Raw genomic sequence first — 18,955 nt, forward strand, 5'->3', positions numbered from 1 at the left:
ACCCAAATTCAACATCCTGTCCTCAAATACAAGTAATCAGACTAATTCAATGCAGCCAGCCAAATCCCAGTCCCTGTTCTGGACACAGCCCTGCTGTAGTGATAGTGAGACATGGTTTGGGTCTGCAGTGGCACAGTGGGATCCTTCCTTGTGGCCCTGTATTCCTTCATCAGAAATTTCCCATGAGATGCTGCTCCAGCCTGCAGCCACTGGGATAGGGAGATGCAGGAAAAGTTGCTGTGGGCTGCAGTGTTCATGGACTTCTTGGTTCAAGGAAGGAAAAGACCACGTTAAAGTCAAATAATTGGAACTCCTCTGCAGGGAACAGAGCTTGCTGGAGGAGGATAGAAGCCTACATTGTCTTGAACTAAGTCAAAGACAGTGGTTTGGCTGGGGTAGAACTAATTGTCTTCACAATAGCTAATATGGGGTTATGTTTTGTGTTTGTGCTGAGCACAAGGTTGGCAATATAGAAATGTTTTGGTCTTTGCTGATCAGTGTTTACTGAGAGCCAAGGCCTTTTCTGCTTTTTGTATGGCCACGGTGCAGAGGGGGCTGGGGGACCCCTGGGAGATGGGGAGGGGACACAGCCAGGACAGGTGACCCCAACTGACCACACCACATGACATCATGCTCAGTATGTAAAACTGGGGGGAAGAAGGAGGGGGGACATAGGGAGTGATGGTGTTTGTCTTCCCAAGTCACCATTACACATGATGGGGCTCTGCTCTCCTGGAGGTGGCTGAACACCTCTCTGTCCCTGGGAAGCAGTGAATGAAATCTGTTTTTCCTTGTTTGTGTGCTAGCTTTTGCTTCCACTATTAATCTGTCTGTCTCAACCCAAGAGTTTTTCCAGCTTTTACCTTTCCAATTCTCTCCACAATCCCACTTTATGGGAGGGAGTGAGTGGCTGTGTGGGTCTTGATTGCTGGCTGGGGTGAAAACACAACAGGAATTTATCACTAGCAGGATCTGGGCCAACCAGGAAGCTGAAACTCAAACTGTGTGACTGAAAAAGATGTGTAGATATTTATTCACACGTTTACATTTACCCTGTTGGTTGGGGGAGCAGTGACAGGAAAAGTCTTGTCCTTTATACAGTGCAGCACCAGGCACCTGTACCTAAGGTGACTGTGGCAGCAACCCCTTGTTTCTGCTTTGGGCATCTGTGATACCACAATGCTGCTTTTCAAAAAAAGAATCTTGTTTTAGGAGACAGCAAAACACTCTGAGCATGGATGGATGAGGTGCCATCACACAACCCAGGAGAGAAAGAGCAAAATCAGTTTTTCTTGTGTTTTTGGAAAAGCTCTGTTAGCAAGCACACAGGAGATAGGAACTGCTGGCAAGGCTCCCACGGTCCTTGTGGGAGGAGGTGGGGAGGGCTGTGTTGGAACAGTGGAAAAGCAGATCTGAAAGGAGCATGCAAGGGGCACTTGGCACTTCCTCAGTCTGCACTCGCCACGCCTGGGAGTGTTGTGTAGATTCCCAGCACGTGAATGATTAGGGAGAGCAATCTTCCCTCCCCAGGCAGTGATAAAGCCAAGGAGCCAGGCAGCAGCCATGTGCACTGATGCTGGAAGAGGAAGGAAGCTGCTGCAACAGCGAGACCCCTGCAATAATGGGTGACAAACTGGTGACGCCTCAGGCTGCAGTGGGACAGTGTCCCCACCCAGGCTGGCTCACGGGGGCTGGTGACAAACTGGTGACACCCCAGGCTGCAGTGGGACAGTGTCCCCACCCAGGCTGGCTCACGGGGGCTGGTGACTCACTGCCTGACCCCTGGCCTCAGGCACAGGCTGGGCAGCAGCTGCACTGGAGGTGCCCTGGGCTGCAGATTCAGCCAGCTTGTCATGGCGGAGTCTGTCCATAGCTCCACATGCCCTGTCCTTATCGTGAAGAGCAGCATGTTCTGTGTAAAGATCCTTTTTCTTGGCAGTGGAAGTGAACATTTCCTTACTTCTAGGAAAATCCCACAGAAACTGTAACGCCCATGGTGCCAGTTACTCTGGGCAGAGTCTGCACAGGGGTGCCAGGTCTGGGGTCTACCTGGTGCTACAGATGATCTGGGCTGTTCCATTTCTTTCTGTTATCTCCAGGAATATTTTTATCCATACCTCATGGAGCTGAGGGCCTTTCCTTCTGGAGTCTATGGAGAGCATGTGCACATGTGCACTACATCTGGTGTATTTTTCAGCACACACGGTATTCTGAGCTTTCACATCAACCCTTTTGAAAAAGCAGTCCCAGGTGCTGTTCTCCCAGGCTCTGGAAACTGACACTAGGCTTTCCTCATCAGCCTAGTTATTCATGAACCAGCAGCAGCTGCATGATGAAACCACACCCCAGGAGCATGGAAGTTCTTAATTCTGAAAAAATCAGTAAACAGGTTTGGGAAACATTGGCAGAGACAGGAACACACACAAAGAATGTACAAGAAACACAGTGATCTTTTTGCAATTCTTGAGTTTAATTACTTCAGCATGTGGTGTTTTTTTTTTTTTTTTTTTTTTTTTTTTTTTTTTATTTTTTTTATTTTTTTTTTTTATTTATTTAGTCTTCCCCTTTCCATTGCAATCTTTCTTATGAAAGTTGCACAAATACTTTTCCCGGACCTGTACATAAACCAGATACACAGATGCACAAACTTTTTTTTTCTTTTGCAATTTTCTAAAGCCTTGGTTTCTTAACTTCTTAAGAGAGAAAGTGTATTAAAAACCCATGATGCACTCAGACCCACTATCTGACCGTGAGCTGCGCTGAGGGGAGAGGACTCTGAGACAGAGGAACATGACAATAATCCATGACAGAAATTACAGTCCAACCAGTGCAGGGAGTCAGAGGTGCAGATCAGCCTCCCAAAGAACTCTATTCTCTGTCTGCATGGTGCTGTCAAACAGCACACCAGAAAATCCTGGTTTTCACTGATTCACTCCTGGCAAAACTGTGGCCTTTGGGAAGGAATTAACAAACAAAACCTGACCTGGGACAGACACAACTTACTCACCTCCCCTTCTCCCTTGAGCTCATGAAAATTTGAGACTATTCAGCCCTTGGCCTCAACAAGTCAGCGAAAGAAAGACTGTGAAGGCTTGAATAAGACAAACTCGACAAAAGGCAATTCAAAAGATGGACATGAGAACAGTCACGAGGTAAGAACAGGTACAGAAGCACAGAAATAAAATTACACTGAAGGTGTTACACACTTAGAAGCAGGACCTTCCTCTGCAACTCAGAGATTTGACAGAGAAGCACAAATCCAATCAAGTCGGGCCAGCACAGGTAACATGCATTATCTAGCAGGCTTCAGAATATCTACCTTGGATTCTCAAATATAAAAGAGCTCAGCATTTATTAGTTCAGGAACATTAGGGAGAACAGTCTGCAGGTAGCCTGAATTCCTACAACTGGAAAAAAAAATTAAAGTAACTGTGCTGGTAGGAAATATCAGGTGATATTATCCAAGGGGGTTTCTACCTGCATCCAGGCCTCCTGCAGCCCCAGCAGTTTGCTGTCACTTCAGCACAGAGCAGGTTTGTGTGGGCTGGTGAAGCTGTGACATGCTTGGTACTAGCACACAACTTGCTGCTCCACTGACACTGGGGCTCAGCTCCACAGTGCAGCTGCTCAGAGAGCTTGGGAAACAGTGCCAAAAGAAGCTTTGGGGAAAGACTTTTTGGTGAAGTAGACAGTAGTTTATGTAATTCATTGTGGTGAAGTAGACACTAGTTTATGTAATTCATTGTCAAAAGACTCAGATGCATCAGGATTAATTTGGCTTTAAGATTCCACGGGCAGAAACTGCAGCGTGGAACCTGCTGTCCACACAGGGGCATGGAACAATAGCTGCTACCAGCACAGAGATACCTTGATGTGATACTGTGTCAGTGCAAGGCACTCCAGGGCTCCCCTTCTCGCTTTAGGGACAGCTGCTGGCCTTTGCTAAACATGAATCAGTCCTACTGCCCATCTCCAAGGACACACGACCTGTGAACTGAACCGCCATGCAATGTGCATGAGAAATCAGCGCTACACAGGGGGGCAAGCACTTCCTACCACAACTCCTACAATCCAGGGCAATGGATGTGTGCTAGCATGTTAAAAAATAATACTCCACAGTTAAATGTAATTTTCCATAGGAAAAATGTTCCCTATACCTAGGAGCAAATCTAGGAGTATGAAAGTAATCTAAGCAGATGCAAACGATTGTAGCTGGTAACTATCCAAAAAGAAATCTCAAATTAAAAACAAAATTTAAAAACAACTTAATTCCAAACAGTAGGCAAGCCACCTATTGAAGCAGGCTCTCCAAAGAGTAAAACCTAGGTTTGAAATATTACACACCACATTACTCTCCGGCTAATAAAAACAAACACCACCCCCAACAAAAACAACAACAACAAAAAAACCAAACCCAAAACAAAAAAACAAAAAACCAGCCAAACTTTACAAACAGCATACAAAGAGATTTCCTCTTGCAATAAGAATATTGGATAAAAAGTTATGGAATACACTGTGGTATGTTTACAGGGTTGCTGTTCTTCCCTTCTGTCTGGTGCCTTCACTCCACCAGCTCTTGATGTTGTTTGAGCTTATGTTCAGTTCTCCCAGATGTTCTCCCTGCTTGCAGCAAGAGAACTTCCATTAGTCTGCACAGAGCAGGGTCCCCAGGAAGCAGGAGAGGACCGAGCTCACACTTTTTGCTGCTCCACTCCTTTGGTGGTTATTCCATAGCACTAAGCCACTTGCAGATGTTCTATGAGTTCAAGAAATTTCTATCTCAGAGGCCTCATCTATGAAGTTAGCAACAGGACTGAGAAGCAGGAGTGGAAACAGTTTATACTCTCCATTCCCGTCTTCTGGGAGGAGAGGTGGATCACCCATTCCCAGAGTGTCCAGAGGCTCGGCCTGGCTTGCTGGAGCTGCAAGTGGCACGACGGTTCCACTGGCTGATGGAGGCTGGAGAGCAGGTTTCTCCTCCAGGGAAGGCAGCAGAAAGTCTTTCGGGTCATCCACCTTCCCTGCAGCTTCACCTGAAGGCAGCTCTTCGAATAAGGAAAGCAGAGGGTTGGCCCGGTACTGGATCAGCTGCATATCTGAGGGAAAACACAGTTCTGTTGCTAAATTTCTTAGGGAAAGAAAACATGATTTATATATAGATATTGAACTACCTTGACTGAGGCCTAACCTGAGGAGAAAATTCTCAGTGAGCTGTGGCGCAGCTAGAATTAGATATTAAGGTGTTTGGGAAAGATAATAGGGTGTTGAAGATCATCGAATAGAATTGTTAGTATGCAGGTGTTAGCCACCTTAAGAGTAAACCAAACAATGTGTGTTTACATTCTTTCCTCTGCTGTGTGCCAATGGGAATGTGTCTGCATTTGTAAACTATCTAGAAGAGTATATAACCTGCCATTTTAGATTAAATAGGGGGACTTCATAGAATTAACCATAGTGGTTGGACCTACGCCTGTCTGAGTCCAACCCTCTCTTATTATCGGTATCCTTGGCTTCACAGTTCTAACTGTTTCACCAACTGAAGGCTCTTATTCAAGGCAAGGAAACCTGGAGAGGTTGCTTCAAACCTGGTGCACTACAGGAAAGCCCAAGCTGGGCTGGGACAAACCCTACAGCCATGGCTGTCAGAGTGAAGCCAGTGCCCCTGTGCCTGGAAACAAATGCCTGAAGCCCCTGACCCTCACAGCCTGCAGTGGCAGCACTGCAGTGGTAACCTGAGCAGCTCTGCCTTTGCAGGGATCACAGCCTCTGTAGGAGATACAAGGGCATTTGTAGTTCTGCTCCCCACTGTGGCACTCATGTCACGTTTCCATGTGAAAAGGGACACAGGATGGGACTATGTTTTCTATGTGAAAAACCACAGGGCATAGAATGGGCCTTTTAAGACTAAGGCACAGCTTTGAGATCAGTGAAACACCACAGTCTCCACAAAAAGCTTAAGACCACACCAAAGATGGAGATATTATAGGCTACGACAATTCCATTTCAATATACAGTTTTCAGAGAGTGTGGAGCTGCCACAGCACTGTGTTCCCTCCTGCTCACCTTTGCTTCCTGCTGTTTCCCTCTCACTTGCTCCCAGACCTTCAGTGCTCTCTGCCAAGTTTGTCATCTGAAACAAAGCAGACAGAGAGTTAAGACACAATGTTTAACAACAACAAAATGGAAGACTTTACTGACTGGTTAACAGAATTAGATGTGAAAGGAGGAGGGAAGAGAGATGGAGCAACTGAGCAATAAGCGTGTTGGTGCATATGTGCTCCTGCACACAGGAGCTCTCAGAAGGAGGCACAGTGAAATACAGACAAACTTAACTTACTAAACAAAACAAGCTTCTGACTAGCAAATACTTGTTTTACCTTCCATACCAGAAGCTTTACTACCAGCAGTCTTGTTGGGGTAACAGTTAAACATGATTTCATCATGTAATTGAATTTTGCAGGCACTGCTTAAACACAGCTGCATTTTACATTAGTTGTAGTCAAAGCTCTTCCTACCAGGAAATCCTAGTTTAAATATTATTTCAGGACTACAACAAAAGTAAGACTTGCAAGGGTTTGTTTTTTTAATAGTATGAATCAATTTTAGGAACTGCACCAAGAGAAGTAAGTTTGTGCTGAACTTCTGTGTATCTTCTGAGGAAATCCCATAGAGCCATACTCAAAACAACTACAGTATATTGCATTATAATTTTTAGTACTTTTCCTTCAGTCTTCAGACGGGCATTTCAAGTGTATGACTGCACTAGGAATGTAGGACTGGAAATTATCTTGAGATCCCTCTTAAATTCCAACACGCCAACACTGGTAATTGAAACCCTGGAGTCAGCTGGATGAGATGAACGAGCAGTGTCACCTTGTGCCATCAACCCTGCTCCCACCCTTGAGCTGCATCAAGCAAGATTCAATCCCAGCACCACATTCACCCTCCCCACCACAGAATAAATCTTACTCTTACATTTTCAATACCAGGAGGAGTTTCCATCAAGCTCATATCCAGGGCTGGCAGCTCCGGATTAAATGTCTGAAAATAAAACCAGACTGTATGTCAACTAATGAAATTCTTGAAATAAAACTGCACAGAGCTCCTAAAAGGACTGCAGGACCCAGTGTGGAAGCATGGGGACAGTGGCACTTCCAAGGGCCTTTAGCTGGGAGCTTCAAGCTGTGGCAGTAAACTGAGGTCACGGGAGGAGAAAAGGTTACCCTGTTTCCTAGTGATTCCAGGAATACAGCTAAATCTCACTCCATATTATCCGTATCATCCAGTTGAATCACATTCACAATGTGATGGTATGTGATTAGGCTTGAGAAAGAGAAGTGAGGCAAATTGTTTCCTATTTTTTCCCTCCCTTCAGTTCTGTAGAACTGAAACCCTCTATGACCTGGGAAAGGCTCTAGTATTACCCTGTACACTATGAATACCTACAAATCACTCTTTTTTTAACTATTTGGTTTTCAAGATGTTCCCAACTCTTACCAATTACAACATGGAATCAACTAGCAGCATATCATGACACAACCTAAGCAGGAATGCTGAGTATTTCTCAGGAATCAAAAGCAGTGAGAAGACACTCACGTCGCTGAAGGCTTCAGCACCAAAGTTGTACTGCTTCCCTGACAGCATTGCTTGGAGCTCTTCAAGGCTGGCATCGATGCAGTTCAGAAAATCCTGAATTTCCTCTCTAAAAAGACAAAATTACACAGCACTGTAAGGCACAAGCAGCAGGAAGGGCTTCTCTTGCCCCACAGACCAGGCTGCCTGCAATCCAGAATAGCCAAATTGATGAAACCACATTCCTGTATCACCTTTCACTCCAGCTCTTTGAGGTACAGGTACAAACAGGAACTTTGAAGACTACCTGAACAACAAGCACAACTACAGCTACCAGGTCAAAAAGCAGTTCCTCCTTCCATACCTACTTCCTCCCCCATTTCAGTATCTGGTGAATGTTCTCAGATCCCAGCCTGAACACCAGTATTTGTTTAAACAAAGGTCCGATGGCTTTGCCCTGGGACAATAAATGATAAACTAAGGGCTGGAATTAATCTGGGCCTGAAGGAACTCTACCTGCTTTGAAACGTTGGCTTGTTGCCAAACTGGACATGTTTGCAGGACAGTGGGCAGGACATGAGGGGCAGTGAAGAACCTGAGAAGGCAGTTGCAGGCGCAGTCCCCACACTGCATGTCTTGCTATGCCTTGAGGTGCTCCTGTACTGAATTCCCAGCACTGAGGAACAGGCAGTTCCAAGGCACTGCCCCACACCCTGCAGTGCCCAGGAGAGAAGATACAACAGGGCCTTCAGACCATATGAGTGCTGGGACACCCCTCAAGACCCTCCTGCCTGCTGCTGACCACAGCAGAAGAGCTGTAGGAGCCAGGGTTAAAGCTCTGTCCTTGGTACAGTGGGGCGGGAACCCACAGCCTGCACCCCTGATCCAGGGCTGTGTGAGCTGACATGGCACAGCTTTGGAAAAACGAGGGGCAGAGAAGGAAAGAACAGTGAGGTGACCACCAGGACAATCTACATCCAGGTCCCAGGAACAAACTGCCCACAATGCCAGCCCAAGAGCAGTGCCCTGCTGCACCTGCTGCTTGGCAGCACCTGGCAGTGACAGCAGTGAGCTGATGGGACACCCTGAGGGATGCACCAGCACTCAGCCACACCTGTTACCATAAAGGTGGGAGGGAACTTGCCCTTTTTCAATGTGCGATGCCAACACTTGGCTTTTTCAGGCCCTGGTAACAAAGGTGCAGAGAACTCACTTTGTCAAAGACAATTCAAAAGCTAATTCCCTATGTTCCCTATGCAAACAATGCACCCTCCAAAACTCTGACAGGATCCCACAAGGTGAAAACAGCATAAAGCTTTTCAGAATCAAGTTAATACCTGTCCAGCAAAGGATCATTTTGGTTTCCAGAGTTGTTCTCATTCAAGATGGAGTCAATTACTGACACGGGGTCCTCTGGAGCATTTGGCTGTGCAGTGTGGAGCTCCACAGCAGCTGTGTCTACTTCGCTGGATTTGCTGACATCGTTTATGGGAACTGATGGGACAGGCTCTGCACAGTTTAACTCACTTGGCTGTGATACTTGACAAAGAGGTAAGCCAGGATCCACGCCTGCCTCTGGCTCTCTAAAATGTGACCCAAACAGAAACAACACACAGGAGAAATTATCAACGTCATCACTATTCATTTCAGGTTTAGTATTCCAGATCTTAGTAAGATTAGGCCAGTCAAGGATTCAAGTAACAAACTGGTCTTCAGAAAAAGCAGCAAAGTGGCTGATGAAGAATCTCTTACTACAGCTTATAGAGAGACCATGTATTAGAGCAAAGTATCTCTTTTTCTCAGGCACAAAGTAGCAATATAGTATATAGGAATTAGGCAGGAGGGAAGCTCCTAATAGACAGACTCCGGAAAGGAAAGATTCCAAATCAGTCCGTATTTCACTCTGGGTATTAACAACTAAATTGGGTTTCAGTAAAATCTGTTGCCACACAGAGAATGCCTTCCCTAGGATATGCTTAGTGAGAGCAGTATTGCAACTGGAGAAAAAACTATACATCTTGATTTTTTACCAATCTATATACATTTTTGATTATTATAAAACCAATATATATTTTTAAAATATATATATGCATTCAGGTCTTTGTTCAGTTGAAAAGTCAAGTATGTGTTCATTTGTTGAACAGACAGAAAGAAAAGCCTCAGCAAATTAAACCTGCAATCCCCATCAGCCTGACAGGCCTCCAGGGACTCTTGAAGAGATATGAACTCTGACAATGACCAATGCTACATTCTGTAGAAGGAAAGCCTAAAACAAGCCTGTCACAAAAGGATATTCAGAGAGACACTGTTTCCCAAAATCCAGATGGATTGCCAATATTAACATAACTACCCAGTTAACAACCCAGGCATAAAAACTTCATATACTTTGGGCATACCTGGCTCTGCCACTTGTGTGTGCCACAGCAAGGAGGCCATTGGTGGCATTTTCCAGGGTGTCAGTGATATCTCGGATTATCAGACCTGAACCATTTCCATCCTCTTCATCTGCATTATGTTCAGAAAAAGCCATCTGCAGATACAGCACAGAATGAGTAAATCACAGGCTCTGACCTTTTTTTTTTTCACACTGAAGCCCCATTCTGCTTGCAGCTTCTCTTTCCTGTTCACATTTCATCTGTGACGAGTCGCACTGATCTGTACGATTTTACAGCCAGAGTGTTGCTCTAAAGCTGCCCATTACAAAAGGGAAAGCATTTGATTACCAGGTTAGGGTATTTTCAGCTGTAAGGAAGACTGATATCCCTGTGTATCATCCTGTCCAACCCACTGCCTCTGTCCCTGGGGAGACTTACAGCTTGGCCACTCTCCACAGGGATGCGGACATACTGACGACTGTACTTGGAGGGTGAGGCACCCGCAGCATCCGTCAGAGACCTGAGACAGAGCACAGCTTTAGTACATCCTGACTGCCAGAGGGAAGAGCTGCAGCAGTGCCCAACACAGGCAGGAAAGCACAGCTTTAGTACATCCTGACTGCCAGAGGGAAGAGCTGCAGCAGTGCCAAAGACAGGCAGTAGTGGGAATCATTCTTGCTCTCCTAAGAAGCCTGGCTTTTGGAAACGTGTGTCAGTGTGTAACTGTATTACACACACTGTGGATTGGAAGAACTCAGTGATGTGTACACGTTTTGAGATTTACCACTTCTGATAACTGTGCCCTCTGGAACTGAAAACGTATAGAATATTCTCTTCCCATCCATTTTAGTGATAAGGAGGAAATACTTATTTTGTGCTTCACTGAACTTTCACCAGCTTTCTCAATTTTGAATATAGAAGTGATAAAAATACCTGTCACATAATAGAAACTGACTTATCCCTACAATTCACATCTGCCACTGATCTGGGACCTATCAAGTAATTACCTTTTTCTTTTGACCCCAACAATATAATTTCCTCGCATCAGACTTAGTATAAATTGAAGAATCTAAAAAGGAAAAACAAAAGAAAACCAAAACCAAGTGGTCAGCACAGCAATCCTAACATTAAATTCTTAATTCAGATTTTACTATAAAATGATAGTCACATGAGAGAAATTAACAGGTATTTGAAAAATCCATTTGCAATTGTATCTTAAAGAACAAAGCAAGAGTTACAAAATGCACAAAAAAATAGCTCACTTGCACAGTTGTCTTTTTTTTTGAAATGCAATATAACAGCACAAGTCACTAGAGGATTCCAGACCAGAAACAGCTGAGGAATAAAACAGAGAAATTCTTTTCCAGCGTGCAAGCTCCTACAGTTTCTGTGTTCCAAGTTTACTTCTCAAGTGGTCTAAGTGTATCCTGGTCCAAGATCTTTCACAGACTCCATTCCATGTGCCTGCAATCTCTCAAGTTCTGGGCTCCTGTTACCATGCACTGTCTCCACACACTGACATCCTACTATGACTTTTCCTTAGTGCTTTGCTCGTGGTTCTTTACTGTGCTACTTCTGGGACACTCAGGAACTGTGAACATTTTTTCTTTATGCTGTATTAATACAGCCTGTTCAGCTCTGTGTCATTTGTCATTCTACATAAGCAAAGAATGCCATGAAGTATCACAGAGGCAGGAATAAGGATGGTAGCACTGAAGATGCTGCAATGGTACCTTAGACAGCAGCTTCTGTTGTTGACTGTGCTTCTGCCTTAGAACTGCCACTTCTTTCCACAGGGCCTTATTTTCTCTGCAATGCAGAATAAATCAGAAGACAGAGGATGAACAGAGTTTACTTTATATGCTCTAGTTTTACAGCTTTCAAACTTTTAGAGTACCTTGCAGAACCAATGGCAACATTCCCTCTGTGGATAACTAACCCTCGGTTAATTCAATCCACTAGCATAAACTCTAGGTTAACTTAACTCTATTTTCCATCAACAGCAACAAACACTCACTTAATAAGGACACCCTCATCCTCTGCTGCTCCACCAATAATCTTGATCTGAGTTATTCCTTCAAAGCTCAAAGCTGTTGAACAAGGACTTTGTGTTACACTCAGCCTGTTTCCAAACACTGACAGCCTTGGGACAGATCTAAAGGTGGTGTTCAAGGGACTTGGTTTTTTTTTAAGGAACAGCGAGAGAAAGGTATCTCCTGAACTCTGGTTCATATCTATCAATGACCTGAATGGATTACCAGTGCCTATATGAAGGGAATCTGAAAGAACAGAGATGAGGATGTGCAAAGTCTACTTCCAATTTGAAAGAAAACAGAATACCAATTGTCCCTCACTGCATCCAACCCTGTTTATATTCAAAAATTAAATGCTCTTATTGACCTAAAAAATTACTACAGGTGCTGGCAACCAGAGTGAAATCTCAAGGCAGCCAACAAACTCCCAGTCTAAATCTCCAGTCTGTAACTGAATTACAAAACCAAACAAGATTCAGAATGTTGTGCGGGGTGGAATAGGCATTCTTAGGAAAAAAATATAGCTTCACCTGTTTCCAGTTCAAATGAAACCCATATTTAGCCAATCTCCATCAGACACAAGCAACATTCAACATGTAAGCACCCCGAAACAGCCAAGTCTACCTCTTCATGTTAGCCAGCCTGACATCCATGTTGTTCTGCTGCTCTCTCATCTCCTGCACCTCAGACAGGACTTTGTGCAAATCCTCTGTGCAGACCTTGAGATCCTCAGTCCTCACTGCAGACACCTGGAACAGGTACACAGGCTTTACTACAAACAGTGCATACTCCTTGCTGCAGGGAGAGTGCAGTCAGCCTGCAGGGCAGGAGCAAGTCCCATCAAAAGACCAGGTAAGACTGCAATTCTTACATGGCACAAAACACCACAACTGCTACAGGTGACAATCCTTAGGACAGGGCTGCGCTGTAGGAAAAAACCAAGATGCCAGTGAAAACATGAGATTAGCACTTTGTACCTGGAGACAGTAGATTCATGACTGCAATTCATAATAAAACCACACATTGCAAAGGGCTTTCCCTGGGGGTTATCTGCCAGGCCTGGTCACAGTTTGCCCTCTAGCGTCACTGAGTGAACATTGGCCAAAAAAGCCCCATAGCTGATAGCAGAAGAACAAGATGATCATATTCCTTCTAGGTGTGGGTAAATCTGCCAGCAAAGGAGTAACAAATTTCCATTAAGTTACTGGGAGATGAAGGTGCCTACTTAGATGCATCCTACTCAATCTGAAAATTTATCCCACACCAGTTGAATTGCACATTCCCCTATTGGTGTGTCCCCTACGACCTCTCTGCTCAATGACATTCCAAAGTTACGGAGACTTGTCTGCAGAAAGAAGAGCCCAAACTGCTCTTCTGCTCACAGCACAATCTGTGAATGCTGCTATTTCAAACGATGGTGAAAGAGCCAGCAGAGAGCAAAAAGTTCACTAACTCCTTCCTGTGCTTCTATATTAAACATTTTCCAGTTCCTTCAGCAACTCTTTCTGCAGCAGAAGCATTGTTGGTTGCAACACAATTCAGGATTTTGAAAAAGCCATCACATGCCCACGTCTGAATGACACATCCAGGTTTTGTGGGCAAAATTTTGAACATAATTTTGCCAAATACTGACTGTAATTGAGCCACATACCAGTGTCTCTCCGAACCTACAGCCTGCTGGGAGTTTTCTTGTTACTCTGCTAAATTCCAAGGAGGGTGTAAAAGCATTTCATGTGGATTCTAAGGGGGAGGTGAAAGCACCAATGTGGGATTGGCCTGCTGAGGTGTGAGGTAACTTCTGTGCAGGTTGGCTCACACATCTCGTCTTCCAAAGGGCAGTGGAATAGTCAGAAATGAACCTATGGTGCCATAAACCAGCATCCCATCCCTTTGTGCTGGAACAGACCACAGCTGTTGTGCTGTCATTTCTGACACATGACTAACTACTTTCTACTCTCTTGACACAATCCCATGGTGCAAAGGATGGACTGAAGGGTCTGACAGTTCTCCCTGTCTGCAGTCTACATGCTTTGCTGTTTGCTGCAGTTAATAACTTATGCTAATGCACACAGGGTGCATCCCAAATGGAATTCAAGGCTGTTTGATTTCTCTTCAGCACACCACCTCTCTGAGGGAACACAACCAAAAGTTGCAGGAAGTGAGTGGAAATTCCAAACGCAGCCAGTTTGTCTCAAATAAAAAAAACCAAAACAAGAGTCAATATAAATTCTTCCCGAGTACAAGTAAGTGCTTTTCAGAGTTCCCAGCTGGCTAATCAGGGTGTCCAGTCCTTGGGTGCTGAGGCACTGGCACAGGCTGCCCAGGGAAACTTGGCTGTCCCATCCCTGGCTGGATGGGGCTTGGAGCAACCTGATCTAGTGGGAGGTGTCCCTGCCCATGGCAGTGGGTGGAATGAGATGAGCTCCAAGGTGCCTTGCAACTCAAACCATTCTGGTACTTGGTGAAGATACACAGGATATCTGCACACCAGCAGAGCTAAAAGTGAAAGGGAGTACATAAAGCAAGTCCTGCATTCAAACCTGCAGTCCTGACAGAGGCTTGAAATAGAGTTTACAGCCAAAACTGGAATATAGCCTCATTACGGGCAGTAAAAGAGCAAAAAAATTAATGACTGTTTAGCAAAAAAATCACTAACATTTCCTGTGCAACAAAGAGTATCTTTCACCAACCTTCCTAAGAATGTCCTTGGCACTGAGCAAAGCTTTTGTCTTTCCATCTAGAACACTCCACCCGGTGCCCCAGCCCTGGGACACGTGGTGGCACACCTGACATCACCGTGGCCCTGCCCTGCCCAGCGCGCACGCTGGGACACGCCGGTCACAGCGGCGTGGGGAGCTCAGCCCTGAGCCACAGACACTCAATCATCCTGCCTCCAAGCAGGGGCAGCTCAGTCAAGAATCAATCCAAACATAATTGTGCCTCTCCAGCCTACCCTGGGCTTTTATTACCCCGGGCAACACAGCCACACCTGACGACAGACTGAAGAAAAGATTCTGCTGTTCAAATGTCAAGGTGATGTATCATGATACTCTCTTCCTCAGGATATTGTGGGCTGTAATGTGCCAATTGAGGATAAATATCTGTGCAGAAACAGGTCAGACAAGGCCTGAATGTACAAAAGAAAAGCAGAAAGTGCTCGTAAGGATGTAGCTTAGAGGCAATGCAGTTTTGGAGGAGCAATATAATTTACACAAACTCATCCAAATGAACTGGTTACTAATGACCTTGCAATGAGTGCCAAATGGGAACATATTTTCTTTTGCTTCTTTCACTTGTGCCTTTCTCAGAGCTGGAGATGCTGACAGAACTGCAGACCATGCTGAGCTGCAACCAGGGATGTGAACTCTGTGGAGAAGGGCTGTGGTTTGATGATGATGCAGAACATGGTCCTACCCCAGTTTACAACCAAGAGCAGAGCAGGTTTTGTCTAAGCTCTGGCACAGGGAGGCCCAGCCAAGCACTGGCCTGGCAGCATGAGGGAGTTACCTTGGTTCCCATGGTATTTGCTGGCTGTTTTTGAAACGCCCATATGTGCTCCTGATAAGCCACTTTTCATAACCAAGTGAAGCAAATATGTGCTTGGACTATACCTTGCGCTTGATGTTTTCCAGTAAATGTGCCTTCCCTTGCTTGAAGAAAGGGTGCTGGAACTCAATGACTGAACTTTTCTCTGCTGTAATGATACCATTCTCCAGAGCAATCACCTTCCTGAAACCATCTGTGGAGAGGAAATCAACAAAGGCATTTCTTCCAGTTGAAAGCTAACTCGGAATACATACAGCTTAAGGAAAGTCCAATGTTACCAAAACATCCACTGCACTACAATTACTGGGAGCAGAAATTATGAAAAACAGCCTTTCTTGGTGCTCCATGATTTCACTGCTCTGATCTCTACAGCTAGAAAATATGTCCACAGTACCACTGCCTGCCCTGGGCAGGCTGCACACGCAGCTGCACAGCAGAGGCCAGTGTGTGTCTGTGGGCAGGACAGCCAAGGCCAAACCATCCCAGCCACATAACAAACCTTCACAACAGTTAATCAGAAATGAGATTTATTATGACATCTTGAATAGAATCACGTCCCAGTGGAGGCAGAGTAATGGTGCCTTCTCTTTTATCCCTGACAACAACACATCAAAACAAATGCTGTCATACACCACCATTGTCTACAGAATAAAGCAAGGCAGAGAAGTTAGTTCCTTGCCTGCCTCTGCAAACACCTGCAGCAGAGCATCTTCTTCATAGCAGACTGCCAGTACAAAGTAAGATATCCCCAGTTCTATTTCCATCACTGCTCAAACACTACAGGGTAGGTGCATGATTCAGCTGACAGGCCAATCCACATCTCTACTCAGTCAAGGTTTTAACAGAATTATTGCACTCCAACTATTATTAGAAAGCCAGGACAGATCCAGCAGGAAAAGGAGGCTGCCACTACATTGCATATCTACATAGGAATATTTGCTTTTTTTTTTTCATTTATCCTGGCTACAAGGGAAGAGATGATTGTTTCTTTCGATTATCCTCTGTCATTCCAGTGATGGGTCTCACAAGTACAAGCACACGACACGAACAGAAGCATCTACCCTCTGTCCAGAGACTGAACAGGTGCTATCTGTGCTACAGGTTACAAAACCTACACAGGCACCAGCTACAGAGATCAGACAAACCTGCTGGGCAAGGACAGAGAGCTCCTCCCCATCAGTCTGAAATTCCAGCCAAGGCAGCACCTCCCGTGCTGTTTGTCCCTCCACTGTCCCAGAAGCTCCTGCAGTTATTGCTGTTGGTTGCTGTAGCCCTGCATGCTGCCCTGTGCCCCTGAGCCACCCTCACTGCACCCTCTGCCTGGCCATGTGCTATACAATGCTGCAAATGATGCTCACCAGCTGAGCAGAGAAAACATAATTATAAATATAGTCCAGCTTGGCCCATCAGTGGGGCTGATCTGGTTCCAACACAGGAAAGGAGGCAAGAGCAGTGGCAGCCCCAAAATCCAGGCAACTTTTTTTTATGTTCTAGGTGTATGGGTGTACACACAGCCTCTGTTCCCCTAGGTACACAAATTTGCTGCAAGAGCAATGCTGGAACTCAGGGAACCTCACACTACCTTTAGACACCAGCACATACATTCTTACAGCTATTACTCAAAAGGACTTGGAGCTGAAACACAAAAACCAAACACTAAACCAAGCTCTACCATCAGTCTTTTCTTTCGCAAAGCAAACTTAAGGCCAGGGCTTGGGTGTTCAGGGATGAAAGAGCTGCCAAGTCCGTTTGCTTGTTTAAAGAAATCCAAACCAAAGTCAAGTAGCCATGAACTTGGCAGACAGGGTGCGTAGGAACAGCTGATGCTTACACATGTTGAGCTGCCGTATGAAGCTGGAGATGTTGTTGTGTTTGAAGTACTTGGGGAGCAGCTCCTTGGCAAACCTCTGCTCATCCAGAATGCAGAAATTCTCGCCATTCTAGAAAACAAGCAGAAGTAACAGTTTAGTGAATAAGCACAGCTTTTCTAAGGTGTTGCTCTTAAGGGAAGATCATAAATCAGCAGAGACTGTTCTGACAGCAGAGAAGGGCAAAAGACTTCACCAATTGAACTGTCTGTGGGAAGACCTCTGAGTACTTGGGAGTGGACTAAAAAGTTTGAATCCAAAGACACAATTACACGGAACACTTCTATAGAACAGGGAATTTTCTTAAAGCCCTGACACACCGATCTTAATCCAAAGCAAAGCTGTTCTAAAAACCTGCTCCCTTTGTCCCCAGAAAACATAAGCATTGCACAAGCCAAATGGAATTCACGCCACTGAAGAGATTTCATCTCCTTTCATCAGTCTGCCCAGCTCCTGACAAGATTCTTCCATGGTACGTGCTATGTCATCACTAAAAATAACCACGTAACGTTGCTGAGTTACCGAAAGTTCAGACAACACAACCCAGCGGTGACCAGGGGTAAGTGTGACACCAGCAGCGCCAGATTTATCACACGCTCAAGATCAGACTTCCTGGAGACAGGAAGAGCTTTTTTGCATCACTTTTATGTTCTCTTTATGAATGACTTTTATGTCGTCCGTGAAGAGAACAACAATAACGTGTTTCTTTTCATCTTTGCCCTTGTAAAAGGGCAAACGGCTGGAAAAAAAAAAAAAAAAAGGGTAGAAAAACCCTACGGATTTAAAAATGACAAAAATAAACAGAGCGCGTGTCTGGGGTGTCTGGTCGGTGTGTCCGTGCCCTGTGCCCGCGGGGCTCATCTGTCTCCGGAAGGAAAATGGATAGTTAATGGCTCCTGACAGCGTCCCTGCCCCACGGGGAGCTGCTGCCCGGGCACTCGGCGCTGTCCCCGGGGATGTCCCGCCGCGCCACCGGGGGCGGCCCGCGGGGGGAGCCCCGGCACCGGGGGAGGGCCCGGGCCCGGCCCCGCGCACGCCGCTCCGCCAGCACCGCCGCCAGCGGGGCGGGGGAGCGGGCTCGGCATCCTCCGGGCGGCCCGGGACCCTCCGCCCCCGCCCGGCCCCGGCCCGGCCTCCCCGCCACCCGCGAGTCCTTCACGCGGCCTCCCCAGGCCGGGCCGGGCCCGAGCGGGCCACCTCACCCTGCTCCAGCAGATGACGTCGTCGCTGTCGGGATCCTCCAGCAGGGCCCAGAGCTTGGCGAGGAAGCCGGGCACGGGCAGGGGCCCCGCGGCGGGCGCGGCGGGGGCGGCGGGGCCGCGGGGCAGCGCGGGCGCCTCCCGCATCCTCGGACGGCGACGGGCCGCGCCGGCGGGGACGGGCCGCGCCACCGGGGCCGCGCGACGCACCCGGGGGCGGGGCCGCCGCGGGCCAGGCCCCCGCCGATTGGCCGGAGCCGCCCAGACCCCGCCCCCTCGCCCCGGCGGCGGCCGCGAGCGTGACTCTTGTTGTGCTCCCGGGGGAGCGCGCGGCCGCGTGACGTCACCGCAGGCATTTAAAG

At 46.4% G+C, this 18,955-nt stretch overlaps 1 protein-coding gene across 1 annotated transcript; it reads right to left on the bottom strand.

The window, feature by feature from the left end:
• Positions 1-2,468: 2,468 nt before the first annotated feature.
• LOC310922754 (heat shock factor protein 3-like) lies at positions 2,469-18,740 on the bottom strand (the record flags this gene model as incomplete). Its single annotated transcript, XM_083883538.1, has 13 exons — positions 2,469-5,096; positions 6,064-6,130; positions 6,976-7,041; positions 7,597-7,702; positions 8,910-9,155; positions 9,969-10,102; positions 10,386-10,467; positions 10,955-11,016; positions 11,681-11,756; positions 12,605-12,729; positions 15,592-15,719; positions 17,358-17,466; positions 18,597-18,740. 13 exons carry the CDS (start codon positions 18,738-18,740, stop codon positions 4,765-4,767), a joined length of 1,677 nt encoding a protein of 558 aa, XP_083739664.1. The 3' UTR covers positions 2,469-4,764.
• Between the last annotated feature and the right edge of the window lie 215 nt (positions 18,741-18,955).

This window comes from Zosterops lateralis (genome assembly GCF_965231275.1).
Source record: "Zosterops lateralis genome assembly, chromosome: Z".
NCBI lineage: Eukaryota > Metazoa > Chordata > Aves > Passeriformes > Zosteropidae > Zosterops > Zosterops lateralis.